Source organism: Choloepus didactylus, chromosome 1 (genome assembly GCF_015220235.1).
Source record: "Choloepus didactylus isolate mChoDid1 chromosome 1, mChoDid1.pri, whole genome shotgun sequence".
NCBI classification, from domain to species: Eukaryota; Metazoa; Chordata; class Mammalia; order Pilosa; family Megalonychidae; genus Choloepus; species Choloepus didactylus.
The window spans coordinates 367,126-386,245 of record NC_051307.1 but is presented as its reverse complement, the minus strand read 5'-3'; the positions used below and the strand labels follow the sequence as shown (position 1 = coordinate 386,245).

Below are 19,120 nucleotides of genomic sequence, written 5' to 3'. Positions count from 1 at the left end.
TTACAACAGTGGATTTGAAGAGGCAGAAGAAAGGATTCATGAACTAGAGGAAAGGACATTAGAAATCCTACACAGAAAAGAAAAGAAAGGGAAAAGAATGGAAAAATATGAGCAGAGTCTCAGGGAACTGAAGGACAACACGAAGCACATGAATATATGTGTCATGGGTGTCCCAAAAGGAGAAGAGAAAGGAAAAGGGACAGGAAGAATAGTGGAGGAAACATTCACTGAAAATTTCCCATCTCTGATGAAAGACATAAAACTACAGATCCAAGAAGTACAGTGTATTCCAAACAGAATAGATCCAAACAGATCTACTCCAAGACACTTAATAATCAGATTATCAAGTGTCAAAAACAGAGAGAGAATTCTGAAAGCAGTAAGAGAAAAGTGATCCATCACATACATAGAAGCTTGACGAGACTATATGCAGATTTCTCTGTAGAAACCTTGGAGGTGAGAAGGCAGTGGTATGATGTATTTAAGATACTGAAATAAAAAAACTACCAACCAAGAATTCTATATCCAGCAAAACTGTCCTTCAAAAAATGAGAGAGAGTTTAAAATACTTTTGGACAGACACTGAGAGAGTCTGTGAACCAGAGACCTGCTCTACAAGAAATACCAAAGTGAGCACTAAAAACAGATAGGAAAAGTAAGGAAAGAGGTTTAGAGAAAAGTATAGAAATGAAAATTATCAATAAGGGTAAAAAGAGAGAAAGAGGAAAAAAATAAAACAAAATATGACATATAAAGTCCAAAAGACAAAATGGTAAACAGTAGACATTATGTTGAGGGAAATTAGGCAGAAACAAAAGGACCAATACTCTACAGTCTCACTAATATGAACTAACATTGATGAGTGAACTTTGAGAATTAAAGTTGAGAACACAGGCTATCAGGAGATACAAAGAGGTTAGAGGTTGGGCATTTGGTGCCAAAGGAGTACAAAAGATTCAACAGGATTGATTGTATAGATCCAGAAATGGAATGATTAGCATAATAGTGTGATGGTAGTGCAATATTGAAAGTACTCTGATCAAAGATGAGAGTTCATGCTGTTGAAAGAGGAAGGCTAGGGGCATGTATGACACCAGGAGGGAAAAATAGAAGATAGACTGGGGCTGTATCACTTAGCAAAACCTAGAGTGGCCAATGATGGCGATTAAATGTACAAATATAAGGCAGCTTTTATATGAGGGGGAACAAATGAATGTCAACAATGCAAGGTGATAAAAATTGGATAGTATGGGGGAAAAATATAATCAATCCAAACTAAAGTCTATAGTTAACAGTAACATTGGAAGCTGTTTCCAATAATTGTAACAAAGGCAATATACCAAAGCTATATGTCTATAAGAGGGGGATATAACGGAGAGGTATGGGACTCTTGATGGTGGTGTTTCTGAATTGTCATTGTATTTTATTTTATTTCTATCATTCTTTTTTTAATTCTTCATTTTTTTTTCTCTCCTCTTCCTTTTTCTTTGTGGAATAAATTGAAATATCCTCATATAAATTGTGGTGGTGAATGCATAACTACATGATTATACCAGGAATCACGGATTGTTTATTTCAGATGGATTCTATGGTGAATAAAACTGTTTAAAAAATAAACAGAGGGATACAAGTGCTGGAGAAAATGTGGAGAGAGGGATGTACCTTATCACCATTGGTAGGGAAGTAGAATAGTGTAGCCCATATGGAGGACAGTGTAGTGGTTCCACAGGAAGCTAACTATGAGGTTGCCATATGGTCCTGCAACCCCATTATTGGGTATATACTTGGAAGAACTGAGAGCAGGGACATAATGGACATTTGCTCACTGGTGTTTACAGTGGCAGTATTCACAATGTTCAATGGATGGAGGTGGCTTAAGGGTACATTGACTGATGAACAGAAAGGTGAACTGTGGTGTACACATACAATGGAATATTTAGTGGCTGCAAGAAGGAATGAAGTTGTGAGGAATGCAACAAGGTTAATGGACTTTGAGGACAGTATGTTGAATGAAATAAGCCAGAAATGAAAAACAAACATTACATCACCTCAATAATATAGAATAACTATAATGTGCAATTCCTGAAAATTTAATCTGAGAGCACAGATTATCAGGGGAAGGCTTATGGTAAAGGTTCCTAGATTTTAAGCTCTTATAGCAGTCACATCTGTTCCTGAGTTGTTATGGTGATTTCTAAATTCTGAGATGTTGGGCTCTTTGTGTATAATCTGGTTAGTCCCTGGAACTTTGGGTATCTGTATGACACCTGAGACTCAGAGCCAGAGTTTGGCAGCTCTGAATATCAGCATTACCCCATACAGCAAATATTAAGGATCTGAAAAAAGAGATCAGGCTTTAATCAGAGAAATGAACGAAATGGACTTGGTTATGATTAAGGTAAATCAGACTAAAGGGTAAAGGACGATAGTGACGGTGTTTTTAAAACTTCAACCTCTGTGTGAGACCAAAGGAAGAGATGTTTACTAGGTGCAAAATCTATATTTTTTGTAACACACTATATAATTTAACTTGTATGGTCAGTTTATTCAAACACCATAATTACACAGAACCTTGAATAGAGGGTGAGACCTGGTTGGTTTGTACAGGTTATCATAAAACCCCGATACATCCCAGAATAATTTGGGCAGAGAATAAAAGTGTTTGCAAAGCTCCCTTGAGGGAATGGGGAAAAATGTGGAAAAATATTAAACTTCTTCACCTGGGGAATTACTGATATTCTTGCAAGCATTGGGGACTACCAGTTTAGTAGGCTGAGCCCTCAATCTTGCGGCTTGCTCTTATGAAACTTTTTACTGCAAAGGAGAGGGTAAACCTACTTATAACTGTGCCAAAGAGTCACCCCCAGAGAACCTCTTTTGTTGCTCAATTGTGGGCTCTCTCTCTAAGCCAACCCTGCAGGTGAACTCACTGCCCTCCCCCCTATGTGGAACATGACTCCCAGGGGTGTAAATCTCCCTGGCAATGTGGGACATGACGCCTGGGGATGAGGCTGGACCCGGCATCATAGGATTGAGAAAGCCTTCCTGATCAAAAGGGGGAAGAGAAATTAAACAAAATAAAATTTCAGCGGCCAAGAGGTCTCAAATGGAGTTGAGAGGTCATTCTGGAGGTTATTCCTGTGCGTCACATAGATATCCCTTTTTAGGTTTTAATGTATTAGAACAGCTAGAAGGAAAGACCTGGAACTGCTAAATCGCAACCCAGTAGCCTTGATTCTTGAAGACAACTGTGTAACTATATAGCTGACATGGTGTGACTGTGTGACTGTGAAAACCTTGTGGCTCACACTACCTTTACCCAGTACATGGACAGATGACTAGAAAAAAGGGGGACAAAAAGTAAATGAATAATAGGGGCAGAGGAGGGGTTGAGATATTTTGGATGTTCTTTTTACTTTAACTTTTATTTTTTGGAGTAATGAAAATGTTCAAAATATTGATTGTGGTAATGAATGCACAACCATATGATCACATTGTGAACAACTGATTGTAGACTTGGGATGATTGTATGGTATGTGAATATATTTCAATAAAATTGCATTAACAACAAAGAAAAAGAAATGATGTGCTGAGACATGTGACAACATGATGAACCCTGCAAATATCATGTTGAATGAAATAAGCCAGACACAGAAATACAAATATTGCATGATTTCACTGATAGGAAACAACTCGAAAACACAAATTCAGAGTCAGAAACTAGAACACAAATTAACAGAGTCCAGAAAGGGGGAAGAGAATGGGAAGTAAATGCTCAAATTATACAGAATTTAAGAATTTGAGATAATGGAAAAATTTTTGGTAATAGATGGTGGTGATGATAACATAAAACTGTGAACATAATTAAATGCACTGAAATACATGTTTGAAAGTGGTTAAAAGGGGAAGTTTTAGTTTATATACATATTACTATAAGGAAAAAAAAACAAAAAAAACAAAAACCAAAATCCACAAGACTGTACAATACAGTGAAACCTAAATTAAACCATGGACTACAGTTAATAGTACAAGTATAAAAATGTGCTTTCATCAATTGCAACAAATGCACTGCACTAATGCAAGGTGTTATTAATAGGGAATATGCGGGAACTCTCTATTTATGCATGATTTTTCAGTAAACTTTTAAGTTCTCTAATTGGGGGAAAAAAAAAGGCAATCCAAAGAGTGGGAGAAGATATGTGAATATATAATATGACAAAGGACTTGTATCTGAAATGTATAAAGAAATAAGGAAGCATTATGAACCAATGGGAAAACGAGCCACAGATTTAGATTGCTCATGAAAGAGCACACACTAACAGCCAACGAGCATATTGAAATTTCACTAGTCATTGGGGAAATGCAAAGTGGAACTGCAATGTGACACCACAACCCACCTACCAGAAAGGCTAAAATGGAAAAGTACTGGGCAGGCTGTGTCAGTCACAACTGTTCATACACCCTGGTGGGGGTGAAAACTGTTTGGCAGTGTGTCCTAAAGCTGAGCAATTCTATCTCTAGGTTCATATCCAGCACCATGCTTACGTGTGTTCACCGACACACTGCAAGTGAGAATGTTCATCACAGCACCATACACATTAGCCCCAAAGTGCAAACAGCCCAAATGTCCATCTACTATCGAGTACGCACATAAGTTCTGGTTATTCATACAATAAAATAATATCCATCAATGAGAATAAACATGGACAAATCTCACAAACAATGCTGAGCAAAAGAATGCAGATACAAAACAGGCCGTGCCAGCAGTGCCAGCATCAGGGCAAGGCCACTGTGTGCACGTGGGAGGGTGTTAACGCTGGCAGGGGCCCCACTGGGGATGAGGTAACGCTTCTGATCTGAGTGCTGGTTACCTAAGGGAATTCATTCACTCTGGGAAAATGCCCCAAGTTGCATGCGTAAGATCAGGGTCACACTTCCATAATGTTTACATAAAAACGCAACAGGGAACCATAAGACGCCAATGTCCAAAACCAGAAAAAAACAACTCCCAGTGTTCAGACATGTATGTGAACGACATGAACACCAGGAGCACAAAGGCGCGGGAGGTCACCAGCACTCAGTGAGGGGCCAACCTGGTGGGCGGAAGGGGCAGGGGTTCGGGAGGAGCACCGAGGGCATGGCAACATTCTATTTGCTTTACTGCTGTGTTGGGTTTCTCAGAAATTTGGTTTATAATATTCATCAAGCTGTACACCTCTGTTGTATTGCATGTATCATATTTTAAGTAAAAAGCACAGTCGCCTCTGGCTGTACTTGCCGTATGTGAGGGTGTAGGTGGCCTTCCCAGCTGTGTCCAAGGCGGTCAGGCAGGGGGCTTTGGGCTGGGCCGTGCCCCACTGCTGCAAGGCCGCCAGCAGCGACGGGGGCCAGGAGGTCCCTGCAGCCAGAGGCTCCCCCTTCAGCACCACCATCTGGCTTCCCTCAGGCTTTGGCTGATTTGGATCTGGCTGCTGAACTACAAACAAAACCAAAACTTAAAAATCAAGATTTCAGAGTATCTCACACATATTCTAGTTTTAAGCATTCGTATAATACAGTTTTCTTTTTTAAAATCCTAACTATAAAAAGCTTACGATTTGTTAGATTTGTCTATTAGTATCACAGTCACAAACCAATTAACCAAAGAGCTGAAGGAAATTCAGTTATGAATAATGATAATTTTTCAGTGTTAAACCTCCCACAGCAGAGGTAACTTCCGGTAAGTACACCCGTCCAGCCCTCCGGACCGAGCCGCACAGTGACAGCCAGACGTGGAGCAGGTGCTAGTGACCTGCTCAGAAAAGACAAAAAAGCAGGGGAATCACCAACTTCGGCTCAGGCACTCACAACAGCCCTCACCAAGTTGAGAGAACAGTACTAAGCAAAACCTGCTGTACTTCAGAAAGACTTGCCTAAGCATCAGAAAGAATGCTCTACAGAGCATTTCTACCAGGGACTGGGAACGAAGAGGTGTGTTTAGGCCACAGGCTGCAGGAGGCGGTGGGCTGGCCCCTGTTGGCCACTCTGCACAAAGGAGACTCAATTGCTTGTATTAGGCTTTATTTCTGTTCATTTTCCACATTTAGACTTCTGGGTAGTTTTCTTTTTAAAAAATAAATCTATATTCTTTTTTTTTTTCTAATTATTTCATTCACATGAAAGGCTAAAATTCTGGAAAGGGTCCAAAACTATGTGGAAAACGAATAGTTTAAAACCAAGGAAAGACAACAATTTCAGATTTCAAGTTTGATAACGTAAGTAAAATGAAACCTTGGAAGCATTTTTTATAAAGTACCAACCACGGGAACAGAGAGAAATGCTGAGTCATAGGTTCAAAAAACACACAGTCACGTGGGACCCTAAACCGCCCCTGACATGAGGTGACCAGTCTGGAAACGGATGTCCACCTTGGGGTGTTACCGGCGGTGGCAGCAATCCACTCGTGCTGCACCCCTCCCACACTTCCAAGCCCCTCTGTTCACCCAAACACAAAAGCCACCATGTCAGAGGATTCTTACCTTCTAACAATTCCTCAGAATCGTCCACAAAGAACTCCTTCAGTGGGGGGCGCTTGGGCCTCTTCAGAGTATTTAAAAGCTGCTGGATCTTGGAGGACACTCTGCCGCTCACAGGGACCCCTGTCAAGGAAGGACAGACAGGCACTGAGCCGTGGACACCCGCAGCCCCTGGGAGGCGAGCTCCACGAGCAGAGAGCCAAGCACAGGCCATCGATTTAACAAGTGCCCACGGAGTACCTGTTCTAGGCTAGTGGGGTGCATGAGGGGAAAACTATTTCCACAGTAATATTAAAATAACATTTGCCTTTTCCACTCTCATTCTCTCACAACTGCACAGTGGAGTCCTCCAGAGACTACCAACATGTGATGCCCCAACAGACTCAATGTAAAGCAGATATGAGACTCCAGAAGCCCCTACTAAGCCAGTCATTAAAGAGATTTGCAAAAATATAAACAATGCTATTCTTCCCATTAAATTTTTATTGTGTTGGAAATTTTTTTCATAAATATATGCTATTTATGTTAACGTAATGAGTCTATTATCACTATTTTTAAATGAATTATTTTTAAAGTTAAGTTTTAATTTCTAATATGGTAAACATCAAGAGATCCAACCCACATAAACAAAAAGCTCCTTAGTGTCCTTGATAATTATTAAGAGTGTAAAGGGGTCTTGAGGTCAAAAAATTTGATAAATGCTATTCCAGGCAATGGAAAATCAGAAACAGTCAGCCTTCAACCACCTGTCAGGTGAAAACAAGAAAACTCCCCATGGTGATGAGGGCTACGAACAAAACCTGCCTGGAGAGGGCAACGAGAGCAGCTGCCGGCACGAGCAGTGCCGGTGGATCCTCCGAGCGCCACACCAGCCCCCAGATGCGGAGGGTTAGCTAGTGCACATCCCAAGGCCAAGTGTGGGGCCAGTCTAGAATCAAGGGTTGCAATTAGTTGTCACATCTCTGCAGTCTCCTTTAATCCAGAAAAGATTGTATTAAATAAAACGAATCTCATCTGTGTTTGCCTGAGGTTTGTCCAAGAGCCAACCGAGATGCTGCGTTCCTGGCCGAAATACTATCTGAGTTTCACAACTGGGGTCAAATGATATCCGTCAACCCCCAGTGGTGACATTAATATTGATATCAACTGGTCAAAGCGCTCTCTGACCTCCCTTCCATATCGGATTTCTTGTGTATCTAATAAGCAATGTGTGAGAGACACTTCAAGACCATCCAAATATCTTGATCCTCACAAAATTTTCTCCTGATTTAATGGCCATTGAATGATTCTTGCCAGAACCAATTTTTACTGAATGTTTGCAAAATAATTTTCCAACTCCAGCACTCCCCTCACATTTACCCCTCAGCACTCGGCACACTGCTAGAAGCAAAGAGCCCTCCCTCCATCGGTCCATATGTCGCCTGCCTCTCTGTCTATCACCATGAAGGCCTTATGGATTGGTATTTTTTTCCAGTTATTTCTCAGTCATTATGGTTCTTAACTATTTTGATCTGCAAAGTGTCCCAGATTTAGCCAGTGGAAGCCTCTACAAGTTGGCTCCTCCGTCCTTGGGACATGCCCCCATCAGCGTTTCTGAGCACTGAGCACTGCCCACTGCCCTGAGAAGGTGATTCGGGGTCATTTTATGCCACCCTCCCCAGCCCTGGAACCAGCCATTTCTCCAAAGAGCCCTGGTGCCTCTGAGTGAGGACAGGTGTTAGTGACCAAGATCTGAGCACTATGTGTGCACATTGCTACTGGGTTGCTTTGCTTCCAGGCCCCTTTGGCAGAGGCAGAAAGTGTGTCTACACACGTGTATACTTAATATATATACACACACATCTACATGTGTAACACACATGCACAGATGAGCATGAATCGAGGCATGCGTCCACGTTAGAAATCATGAGTCCACACCAACATGAGGCTCTTTCCTGCATCTCCCCAGGCGTGTTTGGATCCCCCTTTTCCTCAGTGACAACCTGGCTCCCAACATCAATTTGCTCAACAGAGTAATGTGTCTAAAGTAACTTCCAAATTGCTTCACCCACACCACTGCAAAAGCTAACCTGCTAACACGTGTTCAGGATTTGTTTGCTGTTCTTCCTACTGAAATCTGGCCCAATTCGGGGGTATACAGTCAAATACTGTGTTCATAAATTACTTATATTAGCTTTTTCTCCCCACAGTCCCCTTTCAACATGGTTGTGGTATTCATGTGGTATATAACTAGGTTCATTTGTTTCCATTTGCTTCCAGTTTTAGGATATCCTCCCTCTTCTCATCTTTTAAATTTATGTTTTGAATACATAGTTATTCAAACTTCTAAAAGTTAAAACTATATAAAAAGATAAACTCAGATATGTCCCTCCCTCCTGTACTCTTTTCACAGCACCCAGCCCACGCAGCCCACCTCCTGAGACCAACTCCACTGCTCTCCGTTTTGTCCTCCTTCTGTTTCCTTCTGTAAAGACAAGCAGACGTGTGTTACTTCCGCTTCTTTCTTGCACAAAAGGTGGTATACTATAATCTTCTCTTACTCTTTGCTATCTTTGCATAACAGCATCTTCTAGAAAAGCACCTCATTCCAGAGCTTCCTCATTCTTTTTATTACAGCTGCATAGCATTCCACAATGTGGACATACCAAGTTTACTCAACTAATTTGTGAGGCTTGAATAGTTCGACAGTTTCCAGCATTCTGCCATTATAAACAGTACTGCAATGAATAACCTTGTGCACATGGACTTCCTTATTTCTGGAGGTGTGTGTTCAGGGTAAATTGTTAGATTGGCACTCCTGGGTCCAAATGTGAGCGCACACGTAGAGCTGACCAACTCCCCTTCCCACCAGCAATGTGTATTTCTGTAATGAAGAGAGATTGAATATTATATTTAAGAGCTGTTTTTACGTATTTTTGATTGAACCATCCGTTCTTTTCTTTTCCTTCACAAACTTCACAGGCGTTGAGGGTGACCTGCTGTCCAGCTCACTGGCTCTGTAAATGCCCACCGACAGAAGGGCCACGAGGACGGATGGCTGCTGCTGGCTTCCCTGTACTCTCCCACCGCGGTGGCTGGATGGGAGGGTGGGGTCCCCTGCCGGTGCCCTGTTCCCTGGAAGTCCCTCACTCTTCCCCAGAGCCGCCTGCCGGCCTGCAGCTCTCGCTGGGGCCCATTTCCTCACCCCAGTGCTCCTGACGCTGGCCATGAAGGCTGGGTGTGACCCCGACCAGGTTCAAGGCCTTCTGCCCGTTCTCCCACACCAGGGGTAAGCAAACTTCTTCTTAAAGGGCCAGAAAATAAATATTTTAGGCTTGCAGAATATACGGCCTCTGTGGCAAGGACTCAACTCTGCCACCGTTAACACAAAAGCAGTCACAGACAACCGGTCCAGGGTTTGCGGCTGTGCTCCAGTGAACAGTTAACACAGCACCGGCCCCTGGGCCCTATTTTGCTTACTCCTGATCTATATGGTTTTGGGGATTTTTCCCCTTGATTTTTAAAAGTAGTTTTTGTGTTAGAAATATAGAACTTAATTATATATTCATTATCAATTCTTCTCTTGGCTTTTTTAAGATATTTGTTTGCCATGCAAAAGATTTTCTGTAGTTTCATGTAGTTACTTTTATCGCATGAAGAGTTTCACTCATATTTCTAATGTCTTTTCCCATAACCAGGTTATTGGCACACTAATGTTCATAGCGGCATTATTCACAATTGCCAAAAGACGGAAGCAGACCAGCTGTCCATCAACTGATGAATGGATAAACAAAACGTGGTATATATGCATAACAGGATATTATTCAGCCATCAAAAGGAATGAAATCCTGATACACGGGACAACATGGATGAACCTTGAAGACATTATGCTAAGTGAAATAAGCAGACACAAGAGTGAAAATATGTATATTCACTGATTTGAAGTAATTAGAATAAGCAAACCCGTAGAGTTAGAATCTAGAATATAAGTTACCAGGGGACAGGGTGGGGATAGGGAATGGGAAGTTAAGGTTTAAGATGTACAGGGTTCAAAGAGTTAATAACAGACAGCCATACAGGAAAAAAAGGTACCTATTGCAAGCTGTGGACTACAACAGTAAAAACAGGAATAATGGAAATGTTTTGGTAATGGATGGTGGTGATGGTAGCACAACTCCATGAATATAATTAACAGTACTGAAATATGTATCTGAATGTGATGAAAATGGGAAATGTTAGATTATATACATGCTAACAGAATAAAAACTTAAAAATCCATGGAATACCATGGGCTACAGTTAATAGTACAATTATAAAAATGTGCTTTCATCGATTGTAACAAATCTTCCACACTAACACAAGGTGTTAATAATAGGGTGGTATATGTGAATCTTGTATTTTATGCATGATTGTTCTGTTAACCTACAACTTCTTTAATAAGAAAAATAAGATAAACAAATGGTAAATAAGCACATGAAAACATGCTCAACCTCTTTAGTCATGAGGGAATGCAAATTTAAACCACAAGAGATACCTCTACACACGCAGTTGACTGGCTAAAATTTTTAAAAAAGACAATATCAACTTCATTAATATTAACTATTAATGAAGATGTGGAGGAACTGGAATTCCAATCATATATGGTGAGAATGTAAAAAATGGTGCAACCACTGTTCTAGTTTGCTAATGCTGCTGGAAAGCAAAGCACCAGAAATGGACTGGTTTTTATAAAGAGGGTTTATTTGGTTACACAGTTACAGTCTTAAGCCATAAAGTGTCCAAGGTAACACATCAGCAATTGGGTACCTTCACTGAAGGATGGCCAATGACATCTAGAAAACCTCTGTTAGCTGGGAAGGCATGTGGCTGACATCTGCTCCAAGTTCTGGTTTCAAGATGACTTTCTCCCGGGATGTTCCTCTCTAGGCTGTAGTTCCTCAAAAATGTCACTCTCAGTAGCTCTTGGGGCATTTTTCCTTTATCTTCTCCGGAGCAAAAGTCTGCTTTCAACGGCCATCTTCAAACTGTCTCTCATCTGCAGCTCCTCTCTCAGCTCCTGTGCATTCTTCAGAGTGTCCCTCTCGGCTGTAGCAAGCTCGCTCCTTCTGTCTGAGTTTATATAGTGCTCCAGCAAACTAACCATGGCCCAGGCTGAATGGGTGGGGCCACACCTCCCTGGAAATTATCCAATCAGAGTTATCACCCACAGTTGAGTGGGGCACATCTCCATGGAAACAACCTAATCCAAATGTTCCAGCTTCACCCCCACTAATATGTCTGCCCCACAAGATTGCATCAAACAATACGGCTTTTTCTGGGGGACATAATGCAACCAAACTGGCACAACCACTTAGGAAAACAGTTGAGCAGTTTCTTAAAAAGTTAGACATACACAGGATGCAGCCACTCCACACCTAGATATCTCCCAAGAGAAATGAGAGCATACATCCACACAAAGATTTGTCAAGAAGAGTCACAACCGCTTTATTTGTATTAGTCCCAAACTGGAAACAACATAAATGTCCACAAGCAGAGGAAGGGAAGAACCAATCAGTACATCCATAGAGTGAAATACTACTTATCAGTAAAAGAACGAATTCTTGACACGTACAAGAACATGAATGAATCTCAAGGTAATTATGCAGAGTGGCAAAATCCAGACAGTACAGAATAATGTGTTATTCCATTTATATAAAATTCTAGAAAATTCAAACTGATCTGTTCTGTCAGAAAGTAAATCAGCAGTTGCCTGGGGTAGAGGGGGAGGGAGAGCTAGGAAGGGCATGTGGGAGGGATTACAAAGGGGCACGAGAAAATTTTGGGGAGAGGATATGTTCCCCATTTTGGTTGTATTTAAGGTTTCACTGGTATATACATATCTTAAAACTTGTAAAACTGTACACTTTAAATATGTGCAGCTTACTATATGCTCAATTATACCTCAACTAAGCTCTTAAAAGTTTTTATAAACATGAAGAGTGAGCATGCATATAAAAAAATCTTTCTAACCAACGTACAATCTCTTTCATGTTGACCCCTCAGTTATTCTTCTTCTGTCTCTGGATAAGGAGTTGAAAGACTCTGACAAACTTTGACATACTATTTAGGAGTATCAAAAAACAACTTAAGGGGAGACGGAGGAAGATGGCGGCAGAGAGAAAAGTGGTAGTCCCCGGGACAACTAATAAACAACCAGGAACAACTAGTAAGTAATCCAGAATAACTGCGGGGGAACAAACGTGACCGTCCACTCATCATACACCAACCTAACTGGGAGGAATGTCTGAGATCACATCATAGAATCTCTAAGTAAAAACTGTGGATCCAAGCATGGAGCCCCCTCCCGCCACAGCCCAAACCACAAAGCCTCATGTTGCTAGAGAGCAGCTCTCTCCAAGCAAGTGAATATAACTCAGCTGAGCTCCAGCTAGGGTTTTAATTAACAAGCGTGGACTGCTCAATACAAGATACAAATCCCCAACAAGCAGATAGAGGCTTTTGGTGACGACTGACCTCGGAGAGCTGGCAGGTGGCCCTGCAGGTGGCCCTAAAGGGGGCTTTCTGTCCCTTTTTCAGCTCAGTGGAGAAAGCCTCAGCCACTTTCAGTTCCCAGTGCTCTGACCAAACAAGGGCAGAGACAGCGTCTATTCAAATGTAAATGACCTCGCCCTAGGGGATGTATTTTCCCTAAGAGGAAGAAGGTGGTGCCAAGCTCTACTACCCGCCTTCCATTCAGAACCAGACCCCAAAGCCTAGGGGAAAACAGCCACAGGCCACACCTCCTTACACCAGTCTGGAGCTACAGGCTGACAGGCACCACCTGCTGGGCAGAAAAGCACAGTGACCTGAGGCCTAACAGGGTTCATCAATCTTCTAAGACACCCTCAGGAAAACCGGATACTATTGCCTCCTTCCAAGACCTGAGCCCACTCTGGTCTTGGAAAACCTGATTGGGGTAACCACGGAAACCAGATGCCTAGACAACAGAAAACTACAACCTACACTAAGAAAAACGAAGTTATGGCCCAGTCAAAGGAATAAACTGAGATACAGGAATTTAAACAACTAATACTAAATCAATTCAAAAAATTTAGGGAAGATATGGCAAAAGAGATGAAGTGTATAATGAAAACACTGGGCACACATAAGGTAGAAATTGAAAGTTTGAAAAAACAATTGACAGAATCTATGGAAATGAAAGGCACAACACAAGAGAAGAAAGACACAATGGAAACATGTAACAGCAGATCTCAAGAGGCAGAAGAAAACACTCAGGAACTGGAGAACGAGACACCTGAAAGCCTATACACAAAAGAACAGATAGAGAAAAGAATGGAAAAACATGAGCAATGTCTCTGGGAACTCAAGGACAAAACGAAATGCAGGACTGTATGTGTCATGGGTGTCCCAGAAAGGGAAGAAAAGGGAAAAGGGGCAGAAGCAATAATAGAGGAAATGATCAATGAAAATTTCCCATCTCTTATGAAAGACATAAAATTACGGATCCAAGAAGTGCAGCATACCCCAAACAGAATAGATCTGAATAGGCCTATGCCAAGACACTTAATCATCAGATTATCAAATGTCAAAGATAAAGAGAGAATCCTGAAAGCAGCAAGAGAAAAGCGATCCATCACTCACAAAGGAAGCTTGAGAAGACTATGTGCGGATTTCTCAATAGAAACCATGGAGGCAAGAAGGAAGTGGGGTGATATATTTAAGATACTGAAAGAGAAAAACTACCAACCAAGAATCCTATATCCAGCAAAGCTGTCCTTCAAATATGAGGGATAACTTAAAATATTCTCTGACAAACAGACAATGACAGAGTTTGTGAACAAGATACCTCCTCTACAGGAAACACTAAAGGAAGCACTGCAGACAGAAAGGAAAAGACAGGAGTGAGAGGTTAGGAAAACAATTTTGGGAGATAGTAGCACAGCAATGTAAGAACACTGAACAAAGATGACTGTGAGCATGGTTGAAAGAGGAAGGTTAGGACCATGTGGGACACAAGAACAAAAGGCGAAAGATAAAGACTGGGACTGTATAACTCAATGAAACCTAGGGTTGTCAACAATTGTAATAAAAGGTACAAATATGATTTTACATGAGATAGAACACTGCAAGGTGTTCAAAATAGGGTAGGACTGGGGGGAAAACACAATCAATGCAAACTAGAGACTATAATTAATAGAAACATTGTATTATGCTTCCTTTAATATAACAAAGGCAATATACCAAAGCTAAATGCATATGGGGAGGGGGAGGACATAAGGGAAAGGTACGGCACTCCTGGCATTGGTGATGTTGTCTGACTATTCTACTTTAGTTTAATTCTATCCTTCCTTTTGTGACTAAACAGGGAATCAACAATTGTTTACTTAGGACAGAATGTATGGTATGTGAACAAAACTGTCTTAAAAAAAATGGGTTGATGAAGAAATCTTGAGGGCACTAAATTGAGTGCAATAAGACAGATACATAAGGACAAATATTGCAGGGCCTCACTAATATGAACTAATTATAATATGCAAACTAATAGACATGAAATATAAATTACTGGATATAGAACGAGGCTAAAGAATGGGAGCGGCTGCTTGTTATGAGCAGAATGTTCAACTAGGGTGAACTTAAAATGTTTACAGAGGTGATGGTAGCACGTTGTGAGAATGACTAACAGTGCTGAATGGTGTGTGAAGGTGGTGGAAAGGGTTAAGCTCAGAGTCACGCATGTCACCAGGACAGTTGAAGGTTAAAAGATGGGAATGTATCAAATGGTAAATCTTGTGGTGGACAACGTCCGTGACTAACTGTACAAATATTAGAAATCCCTCTCATGAACTAGAACAAATGCGTGACACTATAACTAGAAGTTAATAATATAGAGGCATATAGGAAAAAAATATATACCTATTGCAAACTATACACTACAGTTGGTAGCATTTTAACATTCTTTCATCAACGGTAACAAACGCACCATACCGTAAGTATAAATCAATAATGGAGCGGGGATTGTTAGGGGTATGGGAGGATTTGAGTTTCCTTTTTTGTCTTTATTTCTTTTCTGGAGTAATTTGAAAAATTGAAAAAAAAAATTAATTGTGGTGATGGATGCACAGCTGCATGATGGTACCATGGGCAATTCATTGTACAGTTTGGATCTTTGGAAAGTTGTATAGTAAGTGAACAATCTCAATAAAAACTAAAAAAATTTTTAAAAAAAATTTGCCGTTAGGTGCCAATGACTGTTGTGTTTTTATAAAAATTACTATTATTTAATTAAAATATTTCCAAAAGATGACCTCAAAATATTGGCAATATATTACCTTTAGTATTTGAAACTAAAGTTAAGTGGTGGTAAAATGTGGTTTTTTAAATAAAATAAGGCTTATTTTAATTGCAAAAAAAAAAAAAATTAAGGTCCTAGATCTGAGTGCCCTTGAATTTTTCCTGCAATCTAAATACAGTACATTGGAAAGAAAATTTCACATGATTTTGATAAAAGACACTGGAAACTCTTTTAGAAGAAAACGGCATAAACAAGGATTCTGCTATCTCTGAGCCTGCACAGCAGAAACCACAACCTCTGTGGCGGCCGAGGGTGAAGGGGGAGGCGCAGGCAGGCGCGCAAGCTGGCCAGGGCTGCCTCGCTCTGCCACGCCGAGACCAAAGAAGAGAACGGGCCAGGGCTTCCCCTGCTCCTCCTCCACTGCCGGCTGAAACCGTATGCCCCATCCAAAAGTGGAGGCTTGTTCCTTCTTACTCTCCTTTCCCGCTCATTCCACAGGTATTCCTGATGACTTTCCCACACGATGCTTTCCTAGCAGCGCTCTCTGCGCACCTTTATGCTGCCCACGGCGTCCCTGCGCACACGCAGCGTCCCCGTGCACACACCTTTCGGTTCACAGGCTTGTGACGGGCTTGGGTTTGTGACACCGAGTACCATGAGGGTGTGCTCAACAGCTGACCAGAGAACCCACGCACTACGGTTCTGGAAGGAGAGGAAGGGCAGCAGCTCACCATCTGCGGTTTCCAGGGTGCCGCTTCTAAAGCCCCGAGGAACGCCTCTCACCGGAGCCTCCAGCGGCCGCGTGCAGAAGGAAGGCTCCCCAAGGCCTGTGGTGACGTCAGGAGGGGCGGAGTGCAGAGCTGTTTTTGAAAAACACCCAAAATGAAGGTGGCTGTTAGTTCATCAGAGTATTAAGCCCCTCTTCCACCCCGCTGGACCGGAGCGTCATCCAGTTGAACACTAAGCGGGAGTGTGGTATTCTGGTACGTCTGTTTTCCTGGCTGACGATGGCAAAAAGAACCCTGTGAGCTCCAGACAAGACAAGCTGGCATCCGTGTACATGGGGTCACTGTCCCCTACAGGGTGGAGACACACGGAGAGGGTATTTGCCTGACAAGGTCTTATTTACAAGTCTCTCCTCAGTGAAGCAGAAACAAACTTGAAATAAATTGTTAATGTACCACTTTTTGTTATGCAACGAAAAATCGTTCAGGCTTCTATAAACTACCCCCTTCCAAACGCACATTGGGGTGTCATGAAGATACCACCTTCGAGGCCTCAAAGAAGAAAAGTACAAAAATAAAAACAGCTCCCACCCTTCCCTATTGAAAATATCTGTAGTACTAAGAGATTACAATCAAGCTCTTAAGGCAGACTAGGTTAATGTCACATTCAAACACAGACCACAATTAGTTATAGAAAAAGCCTAAAATTCATCCCTTCCATTTACTGACTGTACATTTCTGTGTCTAGTTTTCATGGCTATGGAATATTAATAAGTCTGATTGACAGCCTGCCTACAAATTGCCATAGGAAATATCACCACAATTGGGTCTATTATTAAGAAAGGCACATTGTATTCTACCAAAAGTTGTATTCTACCACGACACTAATTACACAAACGCTTGTCCACTTAAATTATTATCAACCTGTGCTGGGTGGAGATCCAGTAATCTGTTTAATCTGTTAAGGAATTTATCTGCTATAACTCTCACATATGGCGCTCCTACATTTTAGATTTTTAAAATTCTGAGTATTTATCTATCTTTTTATTAACCTAGGCATAGGATTTTTTAGATATATAGAAAGCTAAAATTATAAAGAAGCAGAATACAAACTCACAGTTAACAGCAGAATATACTTTTTGGAGAAATGTAAAACTTTAATGACACAGTTTTCATAACCCTTGAAAAAAGCTTGATGTGTAACAAATTAGCAGTTTATAGTGTGTCCATCAGAAGGTTATTTCAGGTACAATTAAAAAATCTCCCTACCCTTCTAAACCTAGCAAAAAGAATAAATGACTTTAAAAATACACATGGAATAAAAAGTATACATGGTAATCTATAAACCCTGTTTACCTGTATAAACAGCTGTATAAAAATAAACTACAAGCAAAATAAAAATGAATGAATCAAAGGCACTGCTTTTAAATAAATATAAATATCTGTATGTCAAAATGTTTAATAAATTTGATTTTCTTAGTCCAAATACTAAAAATATATATTTTTAAAACTAACTTTTACCTAATATGTCCTACCTCAAAAAAATTTAACATACTATAATCTTCTTTCTCTATTTCATTCCTTAGCTCAAATTGAAGAATTCTCTAATGGTAGATATTAAAACAAAGAATGTTTTGTATAAGGAGGAGGAATCTGAGTATTTAGAGATCTAAAAATTTAATTCAACTATGTCCAGCAAACGTTTAGCATATAAAGACGATAACTGGCAGTGAGGAAAAAAAACAGAGCCTGGGTTAAGATTTCTAAAAAATGTATTAGAACTAATTACAAGATATATATAGATATATATATAGCCAAGCAAATGAGATGGAAAAAGATAATTACAGCTACATTTGCAGGAATTGGAGTAGTTGTCCATCAAGTAATAAAACCTACAAAATAAAACTTAACAGCCAGGTCCTTTCAGAGGCATAATTTAAGCATATTAGAGTTCAGTGCTTTTAAAGGATACACCACAGCCATCGGAAAGTTGAGGGCTGTCAGTTAAACATTCTGAACTACAGTCAGTTTCCATACTCAGTTATGCTTTGATTCCCAACCCAGGAGCAGGCAATGTTTATGAAAGTGCGGGATCTCCGGACACGGCTGTGAGCTAAGAGCCAAACAGCCAATGCTCCGCTTTGCTTTCCTCTAGCAAAGGGCCTCAGGAAGCAGAAAGAAGGTAGCAGGACATTTGAAAATCACTGTTTTTCCCACACTGGAGTGCTTCCATAAAGTTACAGCACTGTAACGAAAGAGAACAGAAATCCCAGAGCCGAAGCTGTGCTCCAAGGCAGGTGGGCAGCAGCCACATGCAGGAGCCCAGGAAAGCTAGGAACAATCCAGTGGACGGGTTCCCATGGAAAACGCTGCCCAGGAGCAGTGCTGGCAGCCACTCTGTGGGAGAAAGGCACAGGCCAACGGGAGCACGCAGACTCCGCACACCGATTCAAACAGAGAAAGACAAACAGCAGCAACACGGCACATCCTACAGGGGACACAGACGGACACTGGCAGCCACCTTAAAATCCCGGCTTACTCCCAACTCCGCAGACACGACCACGATTTCACACAGAAGAGCCTGGTGGGTGTGTGGCCGTGAGCTCTGC

At 41.2% G+C, this 19,120-nt stretch overlaps 1 protein-coding gene across 6 annotated transcripts in view; it reads right to left on the bottom strand.

The window, feature by feature from the left end:
- Nucleotides 1-19,120, bottom strand: part of DIP2A (disco interacting protein 2 homolog A) — a 123,842-nt gene that overhangs the window by 74,161 nt on the left and 30,561 nt on the right. For all 6 annotated transcript variants that reach the window (XM_037830004.1, XM_037829979.1, XM_037829965.1 and 3 more), the window contains 3 exons: nt 16,518-16,646; nt 6,519-6,638; nt 5,279-5,476 (listed from right to left, as the gene is read on the bottom strand). In XM_037830004.1, coding sequence (XP_037685932.1) covers nt 5,279-5,476; nt 6,519-6,638; nt 16,518-16,646 — 447 coding nt within the window. The remainder of the gene's footprint in view (nt 1-5,278; nt 5,477-6,518; nt 6,639-16,517; nt 16,647-19,120) is intronic.